Source organism: Lissotriton vulgaris, chromosome 8, assembly GCF_964263255.1.
Source record: "Lissotriton vulgaris chromosome 8, aLisVul1.2, whole genome shotgun sequence".
NCBI classification, from domain to species: Eukaryota; Metazoa; Chordata; class Amphibia; order Caudata; family Salamandridae; genus Lissotriton; species Lissotriton vulgaris.
In genome coordinates, this window is record NC_141696.1 from 220002200 (window position 1) to 220022300 (window position 20101).

The 20101-nt window shown below is 42.4% G+C and overlaps 1 protein-coding gene across 1 annotated transcript in view; it reads left to right on the forward strand.

Annotated features, from left to right (window-relative positions):
• Positions 1–1885: 1885 nt before the first annotated feature.
• PAXBP1 (PAX3 and PAX7 binding protein 1) overlaps positions 1886–20101 on the forward strand; it is a 79553-nt gene continuing 61337 nt past the window's right edge. Inside the window, exons 1-5 of the mRNA XM_086933990.1 lie at positions 1886–3123; positions 3242–3357; positions 5885–6084; positions 7585–7729; positions 10206–10327. Coding sequence (XP_086790116.1) covers positions 3032–3123; positions 3242–3357; positions 5885–6084; positions 7585–7729; positions 10206–10327 — 675 coding nt within the window. The 5' untranslated portion in view covers positions 1886–3031. The remainder of the gene's footprint in view (positions 3124–3241; positions 3358–5884; positions 6085–7584; positions 7730–10205; positions 10328–20101) is intronic.

Below are 20101 nucleotides of genomic sequence, written 5' to 3' on the forward strand. Positions count from 1 at the left end.
TTTATTTAAAATAAATTCACTATGGTCCCAAAGTAAATCTTAGAATCATTGAAATTAGGCAGTTATTGTATGCTACTCAAACCATAAATATCCACTACACTGTATTGCTCACAACCACACATCTGACTGACCTTTAGAATTACATCGACTCTGATGAGATCACATATGACATCAATGCTTTCATTGTTGTAGACACTTCTAATAGTTCTAAATGACTCTACAATGATATAAGTACATATAGGTTACCCACTTAGCCTTCCCACTACCTGTAGCGTCCAACCAATTGAGCACACTGACCTTTTCCCTCCTGACTGCCATGCAGTTTCAGCGATGTGGTTTACAGACCATCCGGAAATCTAGGAACTGTACTGAATGCAATATGTGCACACCGTTCCGCTCCTCTGGCATTTATGGAGTTGATTGCTGAAGCGGTCAACTTTGTTTGCAACATTTGTCCAGGGATGTCTTCCAAGGCGGAGGAACAGGAGATAACCCATGTGAGCGGTTTTGATGTGATAATGTCATAAACCTTTGGCATCTTGGTTAAGCTCTATCGTTGCACTCTACTTCACAACACATATGGTACCTGGGAAGCACACTATGTTCATGCAGCTTCCCCAACTAAAAGCCTACCTGAATCTGGCATGGTGGCATGGAGCCTCACACTGGTTCATAGCATCCTCTCCAGAAGATTCGCAAAGTAATTCAGCTGGAGATGTAATGCATTGCTAGGTGTTCTTGCCGTATTCATTTATTTCCATTCCTTGTGACTTACTAAAGAGCCTTCGATGAAGAAAAAATTGCTTACCTGCAACACAAGTTCTCTACCATGCTTATCTTCATTAAATTCATAAACTATTCTCACTCTTGCTATGCAACAAAGCAGTGGAGGCAGCGATATGATTTAAGATCCTGTATCTTTTCAGGTGGTGGTCCAAATGAACTTAGCCAAACTTTCATGATGCATGCTGGGATTATGGAGTTACGTGGTCGACCTGAAAGCAAAAGAACACTTTTTCCTATGTCAGGCTGCTCGCCATTGGCACCATTTCTGTCGGTTTATTCTCATTAAAATGTGGGGAAAGGAATGGTTTTTGGCCACCATTTTTAATGCTTTGATTCCTTCACTTGCCGTCATTGTGTTTTTGTTGTATTTGGAGAGTGTTTTTCCTTTCCTTTTATGGATGTTTGTTCCCACTCATTTACGGGGATATTCAGTGTTTAAGAATTTAATGAATACCCCTGATGATATAAGAGTGGTGTTACAGGTAAGTAGCTCTTTAGTTTTAATATCTTACTACTGCCCTTTCTAAGCACTTTTAAAGACCAATGTTACTGTTACCAAATTTATGGTACCTTGGGCACTTGCCTCAGAAGGATGACTGGCTTGCTGGAGTTCTAATAAATAACCTCCAGAACACTGCATTTCTCAGAGGCATATGGACAGCAAACTGGTCCCTTATCCCAGGTGAAGTTTCCGAACTAATTTCACCAGACATAGTTGGCTGATAAATAGATCTGTGAAAATAGAATTTCGTCCAGTAGGAGAACAAAACATTAAAGTAGTTCATTTAAATTTGGCGGTGAGCCTTCATAAACTACGTGCTGGCCCAGCTTTGCTATATTGCATCATTTTGGTACTGTCTCCAAAACAGTTGATCAACTGCATGAACTGTTGGGGCGGACATGGTCAGAAACTGGATTGCAGTCTGTTACTGACATCCAAGCCACTTACTTTCACTTCTGAAAGCTGATCTGTTAAGTTTGGTTTTCTAAACAAAACCTTCGACTCGGGTGGCGAAATCCTAGGCTGTAAGCTATTGTTATCACTCATACCTGATTAGTCGTGCTGTTGTAATCGCTTTTTTCTTCAGTTTGGATGTTTGGTCTGTCCAAATTGTATTTTGTAGGAACCAAAAGGTTACTCTCCTAGATTTTACACCGCTCCTAAAATAAATGTTCTACTATATTTTTTGAAAACAATTTTTATTGAAACAATTTTTAGAGCATTCCAATGACAACACGCTCTGCATGGCATGTAAATACAATACTATAGTAGTCACATAGTTTTTCTTTACAGTTCGCAGAAACCATCACTCGTATACTCCCCCCTTCGTGACCCTCCCCAACTCCCGGGGACATATTTTAGTAGGTCGTTCAGCATATGTTGTTCAAATACTTGCATCTGAGTCGGAGTCCTCAGGCGGCGGGGGGGTTCACATATGCCTCCCCGGTAGGTGTACTATCCCCCCCGACCTTAAATGTTCTACTATTAAAGATAAATGTAACTGTGCATTGATCACAAAACTAAAAACTAGAGACTGACAGGTTGAATAGAATTGCCCCCCAAAAGATGTGAATATGTTGTTGGGAAATAGGACATAATAGTCTTTCATGGCACTACGAGTTAAAAAAAAAACTACTCATTTTTGTTGAGGCTAGTAAGGTGATGGGTAGGATGTCTGCTATCTTGTCTCCCTTTCTCTCATATTCTCTATTTTTGTGTCTTTCTGTTTCACTCAAAAACACTCACTTGCTCTAATAAGATGAAATATTGATTTGTTTTAGTTGGGACCTCTTCTAGTTTGCATCAGGAATGGCCTCTGAAATGTAGGCTTTAAAAATTGTTTTAATTATAGTTTGTTGAAGTCTGGCTTTCCGTGTCGAGTACTGTCTGCTACAATTTCCTAATTTCCACTCCATAATAACTATGAACCTATTGGGAGGTTTCAATCCCAGGTAATTATTTGTAAATCAAATGATTGAACTTAAAATAATATGGATTTCAGTGTCGACTATTAATAATTTGGCAAACTAAAATAATATTGGGTATGCAACAACTTTTTTTTGCCACGGTTTATAAGAGGTGATCCTATTTTGGTTCCAAATTTTAGAAATGTATAGAATGTCACGGCATTGAGAAAAGATAAACCTTCATACTTAATCTTGATTAGAAGTATTATTTTTATGTGTCTTCTCTAGTGTGTTAATTTCTGTTTTCATTCAATATCCTTTTGCAGGTAAAGCTTTGATGGCACCAAATCTAGATTCTTTTGGACGTGATCGTACACTTTTTCAAGAACACGCCAAGCAACGTAGGGTAGCTGAGAGAGAAGCTAGAAGGTACACACTTTACTTTTCAGCAATAAGTAAAATGTATAATAAAAGTATTACCAGTTTGCTATAAAGGTCCTCATTATCTGTTATTAGTAAAATAAATCTGCATTTGTCACTTATTTAGGACACGTCGCAGACAAGCCAGGGAGATCGCCGGGAAGATTGCAGACCATCTTGAAGGCTTTTCCACTGATGATGAAGAGACATCAACAGATTCTACTCACTTCAATTTGGAACATGGTTGGAAACCATTTTTGTTACATTTGTTTAATCAGTTTGTCAGATTCTACTTCTAATGTATGGTGCTCTAAATTTCCACCTTACTAGATTGTATCAGAAACATGTCAAAGTAATATTAATTAAGATCAATACGCCTTCTTTGCTCCCCTGCCCTTTGATATGTACCTCTGCGCTTTTTCAATCTTTCGCCTGCCAATTGCAACTGCATCTTCCATGTTATGTTTCTTAAAAGAAAGGGCAGCTCAGATTTTATTAACTTTTAATTACGGTGCATTCTTTTTTCCTGAAATAATCCTCTTTGTAGCATAAAACTTCGGCACGTGCATGCTATGTAGGTGTTAGTTAAAGCAGCAACTTCTTTATTCTAGGAATTGCACCTGTATTACACTTTCCAGTTGGCCATTGACTCTTTACTCTGGAGCCAGCATACTTTTTTGATTTGTAATGAACTTCTTTCAGAAATTTCACTATTATGTACAGAGTCCATGTCCCAGGAATCTGAACGTCTTTGTGTCTTAAAAAGGGTAGTGAAAACGGATGTGGACTTCAATCTCCAAATAAGCAAAGGCTATAGAAGTAGGATGGGCTCATGCACTTTTCCCAAGTGAGTAGGATAATATCCTTTTCCAAAGCACTATAAAAGAGTATCCTCTGTTCTCCCTGAGCCCAATGATTTGGCTATAGTAAAGTAAAGTGCAGCACAAAGAGATTCATACTTCAGTGGTCGGTATTGCTAAACTGTAACCTCTGATATTGGTTCATCTCCAAAGCTCGCCAGGCTACTAGAATAAGATTTCTTCTGTTACCAAAATGGGAAGCCTTTACAGTTGTTTAAAAAAAAAAAAAAGTTGGTTGTGCTCAGTCACTAAAGAACATCCACATATAAAGGTACCCTAACACTCCCACTTTGTCTCTTGCATGCGCCCAGTGTATGTGGGATCATCCTTTGCAATGTCAACTGCATGTGATATATCCACTGCATATGAAGGATAAAAAAATTGTACACAGATTAGCACTCTGTGGAACTATGTGCAAGAATACATCTTATCCCATTCTACCAGATTGTTCTTCTTTGCACCCAGCTCCCTGGAATATAAAGATCGCCAGGCACCTGCCAGCTAGGGGGTTTTAGATGCTATGCTAGGCTGCTGACATTGTTCCCATATGTTAAACTTAAATACCACATTTTCTGCTTTTAATAATATGGTAACACCCTGACAAAGCCAGTAGACAAGCCTTATTCATACCTCTCACCCCCTTATATTGTGATATCGCTTCTAGTGCAGGTGGGGAGATATTGTGGTTATAAGGTCCAAGACCCACTACAGGTGTAACATATGAGGTGTCCTCAGAGGAATTTCTATCTCCGTTTGTACAAATTTGTTAGTTAATGCGTAGCAATTAGTGTTGTCTGTAACAAAAGTACTTTTCCTGTTTAAAAGAAAAAGCACTAACTGGACAATTTAGGGAGTGTTTTTTTTGCTGCATTCCTGCGAGCTGGAGTTATTGGGGTTACTGGCTGACACCACATCCCTTGAGCTTCCATTGAACCGCTCTTCACAATCATGAGAGTAAATTGGTACAATGGGGTACTTGGTTCCTAGTAAGGAGATAGTTGTGGACTTATTACTTCTGAAGGACAAAAAAAACAGATTCTTCCAACACCATGAATATTATACTAATAAATACGAACTTTCCGATCCTCACAAAAGTTACTTGAAATGCCTGATCTTATTCACAAACGTGCTATGCCTACCACATTAACCAGAAGACCAATATCCATATTGTCTTCTGTAGTCCTTTCAGGCACAAGCTCCATGGGTGGTTTTTGCAAGAGGTGAGCTGTTTTATTTCAAGCGGACAAGAACTGTCAATTCCTTTGGGAACTCTCAGAGGAGAATTTGCCTCATAGGCATGCTTCAAAGGCATCCGTTGACCTATGAGTAGTTTCTTTGCATTTTTCAAAGTTTTTTCATTTAAGTAAAGAACACTTCGCAACAGATGCGTACCCTCTCTAGCCTCAGTTGCCTCGTGTAGCTTTGTTCCCAAAAATATTATTTGCAAGGAAGCTGCAATCTATTTGAAGAGGCTGACTGTAAGTAAGGTTCTTAGGGAAGGCTTGGTATGTTGGACCAAAGACAAACTGAAGTGGCACTTGTGCTTCTTTGACCTTACTAGTACAGTCTTGGTGTTCTTCAATACCACATAATTTCTTAATTTACACTTTTATTCATTAGGCCACCATGTAAATATTTTTAAATGCAATAAAAAAAATAGTACCTAAAATCCACGAAGAGCAAAGTAACACCCCCTTGCAGCTTGTAGTGCATTTTATTGGACCAATACATTTCATACAAAATGTAGAGCTCCCTGTGGTCCCATATTAATATATAGGTGAAATTTAATTAGGTACACAATACATGGCACCTCTGTGGGCACATCATTTGCTTACATTCATTTGTTGCTATGTGTTCTGTTTTCAAATTGTATTAATGCGCATATATTTTTGTTTGTTTGTTTCTTTTAGAGCGTATCTTAAAGGAGTCGAGTAAAGTATTTGAAGATGTCCTGGACAATTTCTACTCAATCGACTACATCAAATCTCAGTTTGAAACATGGCGCTCCCTTTACTATGTGTCCTACAAAGAAGCCTATATAGGTCTTTGTTTACCTAAGCTTTTAAACCCTTTAATAAGACTACAGCTTCTAACGTGGATGCCATTAGAGGTGAGAAACTAATGTTGTCCTATATTTACTACTTTGGATCAGCATAAATGATTGCCAATTAACCTTTATCTGATCTAGATTATTCACATGAGCCTAGCGGGATCCTTTAACGTGTACTTATAAAAACTGAAACTGAAAATAAAAAGAACAAGTAAATAAATCTTAAATTTGAGCAGAAACAGAAATCTGAGACTGCACAGTAAATAGTGTACAGCCATGTAAAGCCACCAGCCTTCACAGTACACTTTATCAGCCTGGCACCTCACTTATATTTGTGGACAGACCAGAGTTAACCCATCACACTAAGGTTCTTATTGAGGACTTGCTTCTTCAGAGACTGCTGAATAGGTTCTATCGTCTCTCATCCTAGTCCATGAATTGGTTAAGTTTGCTATGAAGGGTACACAAGTGAGAATGGGCTGCCCATGTGAAAATAAAAAATAAAAACATAGTCCCTCTGCTAAGATATAGACTACAACAGTTAGACCCAAGAATGTTGACTGCATATCCAAGGACTGTACAGATCTGTTAAAACAATTAAACCAACCGATCTAATTTTCTTTATATCATGGACCCTTGCAAAATTGCCATTATAACTGAAGTCCTAGAATGTTTGTAGTTAGTGCTTAATAGTGGATTTAGGTGCTAATTGATGCATTGGTAGGATAGTGTTTTGTATTGCCTTTATTTTTGCAGTCCACATCTGAGAGTTTGCAACCATGTAGCTTATACTCCTCCTAAGATATTCTTTATTGGGCATCCTTTACTTCCGATTTTGAAAATCCCATTGGAAAAATCAAAATTACTTTAAAAATTCATAGGGAAAAACAATAATCTCAAACCCTTTTTATTTAGAGGGAAAGAATAAAACTGTAGTTTTTGTAGCCATGGAATCTCAAAATGAAAATTGAGCTGTCACTTTTAGGCCCACAAAGGAGCTCCATCGCTTCTCAAAATCCAAAAGAGGATCGGTTGACTTTATTTAGACATTACACTACATCAGGGAATTTCAAATCCTGTTGTTTGGGTGAACAGTCAAGCCCATCCTACATATGTGGGAATTTTGCTGAACCACTTCGAAACAAGGGTTGTGGCCATTCAGATTTTTTTTTTTTTACTTCAGTTTTGGTTGACTAAAAGTTTGCTAAGTCTCCACAAAACAACAAACAAATTCCATGTTTTGTGCAAAGAAACTTGTTTAACATGTGAATGCAGTTGTAAAAAAATGTTTGTAAAATCTTTTTTTATGTAGCAATCTGCAATAAAAGATGGGTAACTTGACATGCTGTGGCTTTTGCTCACTTCGAGAGTGAAGTTTGAAACTGTGCCCACTCTTATTCAAAACGTGGTGCAGAAATAGTTTGCTTTAATTTCAGTTAATCTAGCCCACATTCCTAGAGTTTGTGGGGTACAGTTATGCTATTTTATCATGTGTTGGATAAATAAACTAGGTTTTTCTACTCGTTTTGCGTATACAAAATTGTGTTGGCATTTTTGCAGGCTAGGTGCTGTGACTTTGAGAAGATGCTGTGGTTTGAATCATTGCTGTTCTATGGATGTGAAGAATCTGAGCAAGACAAAGAGGATGTAGATATTGCTCTCTTGCCAAACTTGGTTGAAAAATTGATACTTCCTAAACTGGCAGGTACAGTATGTTTTAATAGTGCCTCTCTGTCTTCTAACAAACTGCCCCTAAAATATGGAAATGTTGTTTGGTGCGGTCTTTCAGTACTGGTACAGATTATTAATGCTGATTGTGGCAACAGCCGGTAGGGCTGAGGCAAAGTTAGTGGGCGTCTTGAGTCTTCTCTGCACAGCGTCGTCTTCGTCCTCTCTTCTGAGGTTGGCAGGAAATGGCATCAGGTCTGTGGGAGACACCTAAATTCTAGATTATGGGGTGTTACAGGGAAGTAGCATGTAGGGACCAATGGGTTCCTTAACTGGGGTGGCTACACCAACTATTATGCCTCCCATAAGTTGGGTGCCATGGGTCTTCTCTTGGCCAAACGTAGGCTGGCAATGAGGTGGATGCGAGGGCCTTTACCCACACTGGCCGAGTGGGAAAGACCCAACACCCAGTCAGATGTGTACAACGACCTGCTCCCACCTTCTTCCCGTCCCTTAAGTTTTTGGGGCCTTTTCGCTCAATAGCAGGAAGCCATTTGTTCCGCTGTTGGAGAACAGACAGACTAAAGTTGTGTGTATATAATTTACAATTTATCTGCTGTATCATTATAGTGGCGATGCCGTTGACCCCTGAGATGCAACTGTGCTGTGATTGCTTATTTAACTAGTATATGTTCCCTTGGGGGGACGCCACTGTTGTAACGATGATGCTCGGTACAAGGAAAGTTAAATTCCCCTCTTACCCCCCTCTATATTATTCAGTGGTATTTTGTGCACTGTACGGGACGTGTATCTTTATTTTCCTTTTTTTTCTTCTTTTCTTTTCATTATAAGAAGTGAATGTATATTTTGTTTCTTGCAAAAAGTTCAATAAATAAATTAATTTAAAAAAACTATTATGCCTCCCTCCTGTGGGAGCGGGGCTTAGCTCTAGCCCTAATTGGATAAGTCCCACCATCTTCAAGAAGGTGCTTTTCTTCACCCTCAGCACCCCAGGGGTGGAGTTGGTGTTTTCCCTCCGGTTCTCCCGCTTAAAAGTAGGGGGTGGAACTGGGGGTTGCCAACTGCTGCTAGCTGCAGAGGCTGGGGTCTCATTGTAAAGGGTGCAGGCCTTTGAAGTTTCCCTCCCGAGCACTGTGCCCATCATGGGGGAAGAGGTGTGATACTTCCGCCCAGGATGTGCTTTGTTTCTGGTTACAGAGAGCAGAGGCTCTCACCCCTGGAGTCTAGAAATATGTCTGGTGGTGGCACGCTGCCTAAAGCCAGTCGGAGACCCCACCAGGGTTGATAGGTTTTCAGGGGGCACCTCTGAGCTGCCCTGAGTGCATGGTTTAATAAATCCATCACTGGCATCTGTGTTGGTGTATTAAAAGGAGTTTGTTGATACCAAGCACTCCTGGGTACAGGAAAGCCATCATGATGCGGGGGGACTTGAGTTGTCGAGATGCCAGCCCATGTGCTCCCCATGACTGCCCTGGCACTTACAATATCTAAGAAGAGACTTAAATATTGTAGGAACATATCTCCTCATGCAGATATGTCCACCCCTGTGAAATAGTGCACCTTGCCTTAGGGTTGTAGGGGCTGCTAGAGGGATGACTTACCTATACTTTAGGCAGTGCTTGTTGGCATGGCACACAGGCTGTGTGCCATGTCGACTTTGTCCGTTTTCACTGCACCAAGGCTTGCAAGCTGCAGGGGAGGGGATCCCAGGGCAGGGCACCCTCTTAAGTTCCCATGCCCTAGGTACCAAGCATACCATTTACTAGGGACTTGCAGCAGGCTAAAGTTACTAATTGTGGAACTGTTTAAGGGAAAAACACTGGTGCTGGGGGACCGAATTAGCAGGTACCATTCAAAGTTGCACCAGATACCAGGCACAAAGTGGGGGGTACTGCAACAGAACCCCATTTTCTTACAAGTGGTCATTAATACGTTAAAACTCCCAGTGTCACTCAGGTGCCCTGAATCCACAATATCGCGTTCTGCACTGAGCAAGGGCTCAACATTTTTACAGTGTTTGTTTGAGGTCTCCAGCCCAGCTGTAAGTCAGCAGCAGATCTCCAAATTCCAGAGCTTCAAAATGGTGAAGAGCTGTCGACATTGCTGCATCAGAGGGGGTGCATGTGTGCCTCTGCCCTTTTTTCTGCTGAGCTGTACAATTTTTGGTTGACAGATTAAAGAAGTATTTATTACAGGGGTCACTATGAAGAGAACTGGGGCCTTAATCATATGTTTGGGTTGGCGTTTTTGTCAGTTTCCTGAAGTGCAGAAGTATCCAAAGTTGAGGTACATATTTGTAACATGAGTTATCCATTCTAGTTGGTCTTTTTTAGTTTTCCATAACACACTCGTATTTAGGTGAGCTTGAGATTCAACTCTTTAATCTTGCGACAGATAGTCTTTAAATGCGCGTTCGCAAAATTATTAAAAGTCCTTTGTGTTTATACTTGCAAACACAAATGAAAATTTGTTGATTCATTATATTTCAATAGGTTTAGCTGAAAATGTGTGGGACCCTTTTTCATCAAAGCAGACGTCCAGATTAGTAGCTATTATTCAGCGGCTAGTAAATGGATATCCTTCTGTTGTGAATGCCGAAAACAAGAATACACAGGTAACATTTGTTTCTTATAAGTCATTCCGTTCCAAATTATTATGGTTTACTTGTCTTTACCAAGCTGTTAGATAGTTGAATCCAATTTTATCGGGAAACATGAGCAATTGGGATAGCATAAATTAAGTTGTTGTACCTATGGTATTCCTGTACATTTAAAGTCAGACAGTCTAACTTTGAACTATGCGTTACGCCTTTGAAATATGTCCCTTAAAAGCATTGTATGACTTATACAGAATTATTTTTCTTAAATACTTATAATTTCCAACTTAAAAAATTAAAGCTAACTTAGAAGGATAACTTACTAATACAAATTTCACTCTTCAGCATGGGTTTATTTTTGATTTAAACCCTGGCTTCAAAAGGAACTCCAAGCAGATTTTCTGTTTCTTTCCAACGTTTTCAGACTTCAGCAGTACTCTGTTTTAAAGATTTCAGGGATTTGCTAAAATTGGAAGCTCCAAGTAAATCGACACAGTAATAGCAGTAATAATAGTTAAAGAAGAATTCCAGCTAGAAAAATATGCTAGGTAGAATAATTGCCCACTATTCGCTCAACGTCTTTTAGAAATTTAGGAACGTCTGTTATTGCACCTGAAGAGAATTGAGCTTTAAACATTGCAAAAAGGCATGAAATGCATCCCTACAGAGACGCATGCTTTGCTATGGAAGTCTGATAAATCGGCGCACTAGTACCAAAGACACCAGCCATATGCCCAAAAAAAGTATCCTAGTGCCTCCTCCACCTAAGTCCCTTAGTCCTGCCTTACACATTGTGACCTTTAACATCCGCTTAATGACCCCCAACTACACAAGTATTGCTGTGTCATAGCCATCAAACATTTACCCAAAACACAAATTAGCAAATATTCTTGTCTGAAACAAAATAAAGAATGGAAAAACTTTTATGAGGGAGTCTATCTTGTTGAATACCCTTCACAGATAGTTGTATTACCAGGCAAAGGAATTATATTAACACCATAAACAGATGCTTCACTTCTTCCTCACCACCTCCCTGCATCTCCTCCAGTCACTGACTGAATCCCAATCCAGCTTTAACATGAACTATTAGTTTTAAGCAGAGCAGGGTAATCTACCCTACCCCTGCCCCATTATCTTCAAACATTATCACCATGACATTTATTTATGTGGCTGTTGTACCCTCTCTTTACCAATGTTCCTGCTTCACCCAGGCAAAAATGTGTATTGTAATCCAGTATTGGAACTTTCATAGATTCACATGCTTAAATCATTCCCCATCGTCGGGATGGGAGTCTCATGGTAAACTAGAATTAGCTACTCAATGTTAAACATAGACCTGATATGTCCTAGGCCCTTTCGGTTTGTAACTTATTATAATAGTTTTAAAAAAGAGACCAAAGTTAGGTTACAACTAATTAAGTTGCCCTACCATCTAAAAACACCCCTGTGAGGAGCTCCATTCCCTCAGATTTGCTTCACGTCGTGTTAGGCCGTGTCCCCTGAGCTCTTTTCTGTTATCTGTGTTATACACTTTTTTCAAGGATTTAAAACCTGTTAGTGCTTCAAGATATCTACATATTACACTTTTACATCGCCTTTGGTCTGTATTAATTTTTACTCGTCAGACAAGGAAAAAAGAGCCTTTCCAAGGCCTGTGGTACATTTGCTAAGAATCTGCTTCATTCAGATGACCCTCATCAGGACTGAAGTATCATGTGGGCGTCTGCTGATATGGCTACAAAAGTTAAAAACGAGGAAAGAGCCAGTCTCTAGTGATGACAGTGGGGATTCATCATCATCCACCAAACTATCACATGAGAGGTCATCCCATTCTTACTCCTCTCTAGAGCACCCTAAGGAAGCCTAAAAAAAAGACCATTCATGGGTCTTACAGAGGACTCAGTCCTTCAAAATCTCCTCATGAAAGGCGACAGGAGAAACCAACATTTGCAAAGCAATAGGTCTCGCATTAGAAAAGTTTGAGGTATTGGTATTGTAAATGACACATTTTTTATTTATGTTTTGGTTTTGAAAATAGCGAAATTAATAGCTTTGTCATTTACAATGGCATTAGTTTTAACTTTCGCAAACGTGACACCTATAGCATTTGTAATGCAATATGTGTTGTATTTACATGACTTAGATGTATTAATATTACAAATAACAATGGCTTTTATTTTTTGTAATAATTAATACTTAAATAAAAGTGATTGTAATTTATAATGGCAATAGCTTAAACTTATGTAAATAACTTTTGGGAATATTATGTTCAGTGTATTTTATTGTGAGGAAAATCCAAGAACATCTTTTTGTGGCATTTGTAATAAAGCTTGAAACATTGAGAGAACATATTAGAACCAGTTGTTGTTGAATGGTGTAGCTGAGTGATGCTGTGGCCTTCAGTGGTGCTGAGTGAGGCTGTGGCCTTCAGTGGTGCTGAGTGATGCAGTGGCATCCAGTGATGCTGAGTGGTGCAGTGGCATCCAGTGGTGCTGAGTGATGCTGTGGCATTCAGTGGTGCTGTGGCGTTCAGTGATGCTGTGGCGTTGAGTGATGCTGTGGCGTTGAGTGGTGCTGTGGCGTTGATTGGTGCTGTGGCGTTGATTGGTGCTGTGGCATTCAGTGGTGCTGTGGCATTCAGTGGTGCTGAGGCATTCAGTGGTGCTGAGGCATTCAGTGATGCTGAGTGGTGCTGGTGCGTTGAGTGGTGCTGGTGCGTTGAGTGGTGCTGGTGCGTTGAGTGGTGCTGGTGCGTTGAGTGGTGCTGTGGCGTTGAGTGGTGCTGTGGCGTTGAGTGGTGCTGTGGCGTTGAGTGCTGCTGTGGCGTTGAGTGCTGCTGTGGCTGCGCTGAGTGACGCGGAGTGACGCGGTGGCTGCGCGGAGTGACGCGGTGGCTGCGCGGAGTGACGCTTTGTTTGTGTCGAGTGATATTGTTGTGGTACTGAGTGATGCTTTGTTGCTGCTGTGGTGGTGCTGAGTGATGCTGTGCTTGTGCTGGTGCTGAGTGATGCTGTGCTTGTGCTGGTGCTGATTGATGCTGTGCTGAGTGGTGCTTGTGCTGGTGCTGGTGCTGAGTGATGCTGTGCTGGTGCTGAGTGATGCTGTGCTTGTGCTGGTGCTGAGTGATGCTGTGCTGGTGCTGGTGCTGGTGCTGAGTGATGCTGTGCTTGTGTTGGTGCTGAGTGATGCTGTGCTGGTGCTGCTGTGCTGGTGCTGAGTGATGCTGTGCTAGTGCTGATGCTGAGTGATGCTGTGCTTGTGCTGGTGCTGAGTGATGCTGTGCTTGTGCTGGTGCTGAGTGATGCTGTGCTTGTGCTGGTGCTGAGTGATGTTTTTATGGCCCTGAGTGGTGCAGTTTTTGGCCTTGAGTGGTGCAGTTTTTGGCCCTGAGTGGTGCAGTTTTTGGCCCTGAGTGGTGCAGTTTTTGGCCCTGAGTGGTGCAGTTTTTGGCCCTGAGTGGTGCAGTTTTTGGCCCTGAGTGGTGCAGTTTTTGGCCTTTAGTGATGCTGTTTTTGGCCTTTAGTGATGCTGTGGTGGCCCTGAGTGATGCTGTGGTGGCCATGATTAATGCTGTGATTAAGGAGAGTGCTATTGTTGTGGAAGGCTTTTAATCCAAAGTGGGAGTACACTGCTAATATTACCTTGGACTTTTATCTGAATACAAGCAAACAAAACCAGGTTGCGTGTTAAGTGCACTTTGAAATATTACCATTTTCGATTCACTCATGCACGTCTATGTTTGGAATTTGTCTTAGTTACAAGCATTTGTCTTTGTCGTGTGCATTAACAAATAAAGCAAATAAGAAAACTGACCCAATAGCGCTACATTTATAGATAATTAGGCTGTAAAGAACAATATAACACAAATAGCAATAAAAGGTGGGAAAAAAAATGAGGCAATAACCAGCTGGACTAGTATTTCAGATAATGTAATAGAACAGACACACCGGACAACAAGCCCGTAGTAGAAACATGATGTCCTAACAGCATAGAGTAAGTCGCAAGCAAGGTAGCAACCCTAGATTATATTTATAGGCAAGTTGTTTTTGCGATGCGTCCTGTTTACATTTTTAGTTACTCAAGAGCACTTTATACCCCCTCTCTTCACTCGCGTTGTAGGCATTGAAGGAAAGGACTGAAGGCCACCAGTACACCCATCGTTGTATTTTGCGATCCACAACATTTACAGAAAGGGGCCTTTGCGGGAGCTATCTTGGTAATGTTTTAAGTGAGCTCATGAAGTGTTAGCGTCCCAGTGCGCCCCCTAAGCATGAGGCCTAAGGCTCAGTATGATTTCACTGTGACTCAGTTGTAAGTTGAGCACAAGTGCGGCATGTGCAGAGCTGTTTTGTAGGCCCTCAGCCTCTTTAAGAAGGTAGCAGGACAGAGTGCAAGGCAGAGGGACACGCAGAGTGAGTGTAGAAAATAAGTGTAACTGCGAGGATAGAGGACAAAGCAGAGTAAAAGCGAAGTGAAAAGCATGAAGAAAAGTGGTAGGAGAGAGTGCAGGACACAGTGACAGGGACGCTAATTGAAAAAAGTAAGAACAACTGTTACGACGGAGTGCGGGGCAGATGAAAAGCACGACGATTGAAGAACCTAACATAAGGATAGGTGGCAAGATAGAGTGCAGGGCAGAGGAACAGGCACAGTGAGGGAACATGAGGTTAGGTGGCAGGACAGAGTGCTTGGCACAGGAACAGGCAGATTGAGTCAAAAACATAAGGATAAGTGGCAGGGCAAACTGCAGGGTAAAGAGACAGGCACGGCTAGGCTGGAGATGGGGAGGGTGAAACGAGGCTAGAAGCATCAGGCGAACTATAATTTGAGTAGTATGTGTTATAAATGTTCCTGGAAATTAGTGTTAAAAGTGCTTAAAACAGGTGTTTACCTTGTGCAAAGGGTTGAAGAAATAACCAGTTTTTAAAGGCAAAATAACAGATACATTTGCGTATTAGCATAAGGCTTGTGCTGCTGTGTAGGGTAATGGCGACTGACAAAATTGTAATTGTAACTTTGTGACTATAATAGAATGCATTGTAATATTATTTGTTGATATTTGTGGCATTGATGTTCAACGTTCCACAAGTGTTGTGATATTGTCAAACAGGAAATGTCACTGCTAGATGTGCTAAAGGCGCCTTTTAGTCTGGCTGTTTGTATTTGTCATTGAAGCTTTAAGGAAGGGGTAAAGGCGCAGCTTGAGGTATCGAAACCAAAACAAGCATGTTTTAGCTGCCAATTTAGAACACACAATAGATGGTGTGATAGATTAGAAAAGAAATGTTTCTCGCAGACGTAAACAGCGCTGCATGGCATGAGTTTGTTATATGGGAACTAGAGGCAGATCACAAGCATATGTTTTGCCCTATGTGCACGCCGACACAAAAGGAAAGACATTAGTGAGAACATAAGGAAAGGTATCAGGATAGAGTGCAGTGGCAGAGGGAAAAGTACAGCTAATAAAGAAAAAAAAATCGGGCATAGGCGGCAGGACAGAATGTGAAGCGAACGGTGCGAAAAAGGGACAGGCACGTAGAGCCCAAAACATGAGGATAGATGGCAGTACATATTGCGTGATAATAAGAAAGCCATGGGGAGGCAAAAAAATGAGATAGGTGGCAGGATAGAGTGAAGGCAGAGGGAAGGGCATGGGCTGTTCAGAATATACTGCTAGGTGGCAGCAAATAGTGCAGGACAAAGGGACAGGTAGGGCGAGCTTAAAAACATGAGAATAAGTGGCACGAGAAAGCGCTAGGTAGAGAGGCAGGGACGGTGATTAAAGTTTGAGGACAAGTGGCAAGGAAAGTGCGTGGCAAAGGGAACAGAATACGCACTGTTGTGGCAATAAAAGCGTAAAAAGCCTATAATACATTGGCAACACCACTGGGAAAGCGACCGAGCAGGGGGGCAGCAGAAGAGTGTAGTGCTTCTGTGATGAGCCTAAAAATACGTCGCCCCCAATTCAATGCCAAATTAGCAATGTACTCTGCTAAACCTTAAAATTGTTCAAATTGTTTAAAGTTATAATATAAAAGCGAATTAGTCCACAAGGCAAATTTGATTGTTACTCTACTCTTGTAGTAAAGGAAGTAAGGTGTTCAAAAGAGTAACAATGTGCCACCGAAAAACTCAAACTACGTCAGAGGGACTCTTTGCTCTGTTTCATTAGAACATCTTTTTACGACCTAGGTTTTTGACTGACAACTTTATACATTCTGGGAGTTGTCATGTGTTTTTTTTTTTTATTGTACCAGCTGGACTAGCATGCCGGATATAGAAATTGAACTGACACACCGGATATAAGCCCTGTACTAGAAACCTGATATCCTAACAACATGGAGCAACCATAGACTATATTTATAGGAGAGTTGTCCTTGCGCTGCGTTCTGTTAAGAGCTCTAGTTAATCACGAGCACTTATATTAGAATAAATGTAAGGACAAAGTATGGGGCAGATGATAGGCAGAAAGTGAAAAACATAAGGGTAACTGTTAGGACAGAGTGCCGGATAAACAAATAGGCACGATGAGCGAAGAACATAAGGGTAAGTGGCTAAGCAAAGTGTGAAGCACAGTGACTGGGCACAAGAGAGAACAAGCAAAGTATGTGAACTGAAGAAAGGAAAGTGGGCTTGAGGGTATGGGGAGAGCCGGGACATCGTCAAGTGATTGGACTCGTGAGGCTAGAGTACGAGCTTGGAATGTGATCCAAGAGACCCTATGGTGCCAGCAAATACCTCATGTCAGGATGACGGGAGGCGTGTGTGCTATCGAGAAATTACCCCCGAAGCCAGCTACGCTCTTGCACCTTGCTGACAGCCTCGCTCAATCCAGGCGCTCTGAAGATGACGCGGGTCAAGTTGACACTCTAACCCAGCTTTATGTGGACTAGTTTGACATCTCCTCCACACAAAAGAAACGCAGATAGATTGTTCACCGAAGCCTTACACCCCTCTATAAAGCAAATTTTGTAGCAACGCTTCCAGGTAGCGAGTCAAGAGCTTACTGCCATCACTGACCGGGCTAATCTTCGTTTCATCCTTGGGAGGTCGATTACAAAGTGTAATTTAATTGACCGATTGAAAGTCGTTCTTTAAAGGGCACTTCACAACAAGCGCTGTGTAGGTCGCTGAACGTTGTGTGTGTGGTGGGGGAGGGGGCACGGCATCTCCGATCAGTACAGGACAAATGGCCCAATCTTGAAGCGAATAAGCAGGAGCTTGGCTGGACTTCAGGGGCTGGCAACAGGCTAAGGGGGGGGTGTAGGGGGGGGGGGGGGGGAGTGACAGTCGCGTAGGCAGACAGCCAGAAACACACCAGTGTGTGAACAAGACGGTAATATTTGAGTAAGATGGCAGGGTGCTGGCATTTTCTTATGAAAGAGTGGCATGGACTGAAAATAAAGGATACAAAAATACGTGCTCTTTGGTGAGGGAGGGGGAGGGAGTTAAAGCACGGCAGGACTGTTCATGCACAAAAAAAGACGGTGCTCAAAGTAGGAATAACAAGCGGCTCAGGGATAGAAAGTGATTGGGAACGGTAGGCTGCCAGTGGGAGGGAAAATGCAAGTGTATTTACAGGAAGTGTCAACATCCACAATAGCTGCCTCCAGCCCCAATGAACAGATTCATTCAGCCCCTCCTTCAAGGGGACACACTCGCATTTGGACTGTTGGATGACCCTACTCTCCAGACAGTTGAAGCTGAAAATTACCATTACTTCAGCGGTATCTGACTACGCCCATCCCGTATGTGGAATCCCCTTTTGCTTTGTCAATGCTTAAACGCTCGTCGCTGACACCGCCAACGAGAGAAAAGAGAAAAAAAGTGAAACAATAAGGCACATGACTGAAAACACCTCTCCTTATAAGGTGACACCATTGCTCCTAGCCCATCTACTGGTAGATGAGGACTTGGATGACGATGGGACCTTTGGGATTGCACGTAGTCCATCCAAACTCAGTCAAGTGACAGGAATATGATTACAAGGAAGAGCAGTATGTTGAACAGACCTTTTACGCTGCTCAGAAACAATACCATCAACAATACCAGGAGGAGATGGTATGTCTGCCTTCCTCACTGGTTACTAACTTGAATTGTTTGCTCGCATACTACAGACGGTGTTTTTCTGCAAATTCTACAGTCACAGCACCTGTCTCTCAACCTGCAAAATCTCCACCTATACAGCCTTCTTCTCCGCAGCAAATGCCATTATTGCTGCCTGCAGCAATAAGACACAATCCACAAGCAGCCTTTCTCCAAGACCCTGCAACTTCCAATAATGACAGGAAAGTGAGCTTTGCGATGCCCATGCAAAATAGGATGATTGTATAATACCTACACCATCATCCCCATCACCAACTCAAGTAGGTGCTCCACCTGAGGACATTGAGGGTTTTCACAACTTGCTCAGGAGGACGGCAAAGAGAATCGACCTACACGTGCCAATTAAGCAGACGGATTGCTTTCTTTATGATTTTAATGAGCCATTCTGATGGATACATCTGCCAGTGGATTCCTCACCTTGTGAATATCCCCTTGCGTCAGCAACATACGGAAATTCTTTTTGTAGCTTTGCGCCGACGTGGACGTCACTGACTCCATAATAGGCCGACGTCGGCGGATGACATCAGTTCCCTTTTTTCCGCGTTGTCGACGCTAACTGTTTTCGAGGGATCCTTTGTAGCTGTTGGTAACTTTGTTACTGTTGTTATCTGTCTGGTGTCTTCTTTGTCTCTTGTCGAAGATGTCTACAAAGAAGACCGGCTTCAAGCTGTGCGGGGAGTGCGGAAAGATGTTGATTACGGACCCGCACGAAGACTGTATTTGGTGCCTGAGTTTGGACTATGATGTGCAGGGGTGTTCTTCCTGCAAGAAGATGAACCCGAAAGCCCTTCGTGATAGAGAGGCGAAACTTCTGGTGGCCAAATTAAAGGGTAAAAATTAAAAGAAGACTTCAAGGTCGCGGTCGAGGCGTACGAGGTCGAGATTGAGGCCCCTCTCGGCGTCGCCTTCGAAGTCGTCATCTGGGAATGTTTCTAGTTGAGCAGAAAAGAAGCATAAGAAGAAAATGCATGGATCTCGTCATCATTCTGGAAAAGACTCTGATTCGAGACCGAAGTCACATAGGAGGAGACATAGAAAGATGAAGTATCTCCTTCACCAGAGATTCTGGGTCCGGAAGGTGAGGCTACGCCCTTGGAGTCGTCGGAGCATTCACCGGTTCCGGTATCTAATCCCTCTCCGGCGCCATCTCCAGCTCGAGAGGAAGAAGAGGCTCCTTTACCAGAGGGTTCGATGACTCCGGTTCCTCCACCTGTAGAAGAGGAGGCGCATCCGGAGCCTCCACGAGAGCATCCCGTGGGTCTTTACCCGCCCTTTCCAGCTCCAGGTCAAGACCCTACACAGTTTTTGAACGCGATGTATGGCGTCTACTCAAGAGCTTTGTACCCCTATGGTGCACCGTCAGGTCCCATGGGTCCATTGGCATATAATCTGGGAGTTCCCGATTCTTATGCTCCAGCTCCATTTATGCCATTTATGCCGGTGCCGACTCCGCTTTGGCATTTCTCGGTGCTGCCGAGGTCTTCAACGCCGATACCGTCGTTTCCGGCGCCGGTCCGACCTCGAGAACACGGCCTGTGCTCCCGGATCCAATCTCGACGCCGGCTCCGTCAGAGTCGATCGTGGATCCGACAACGACGCTCTTGAAGGAGAGATCGAGGCATGAAGCTCAGTGCCTTATTGAAGAGCGCAGGCATAGAGAGGCTGAAGCTGAAGTCGAAGGTGAGC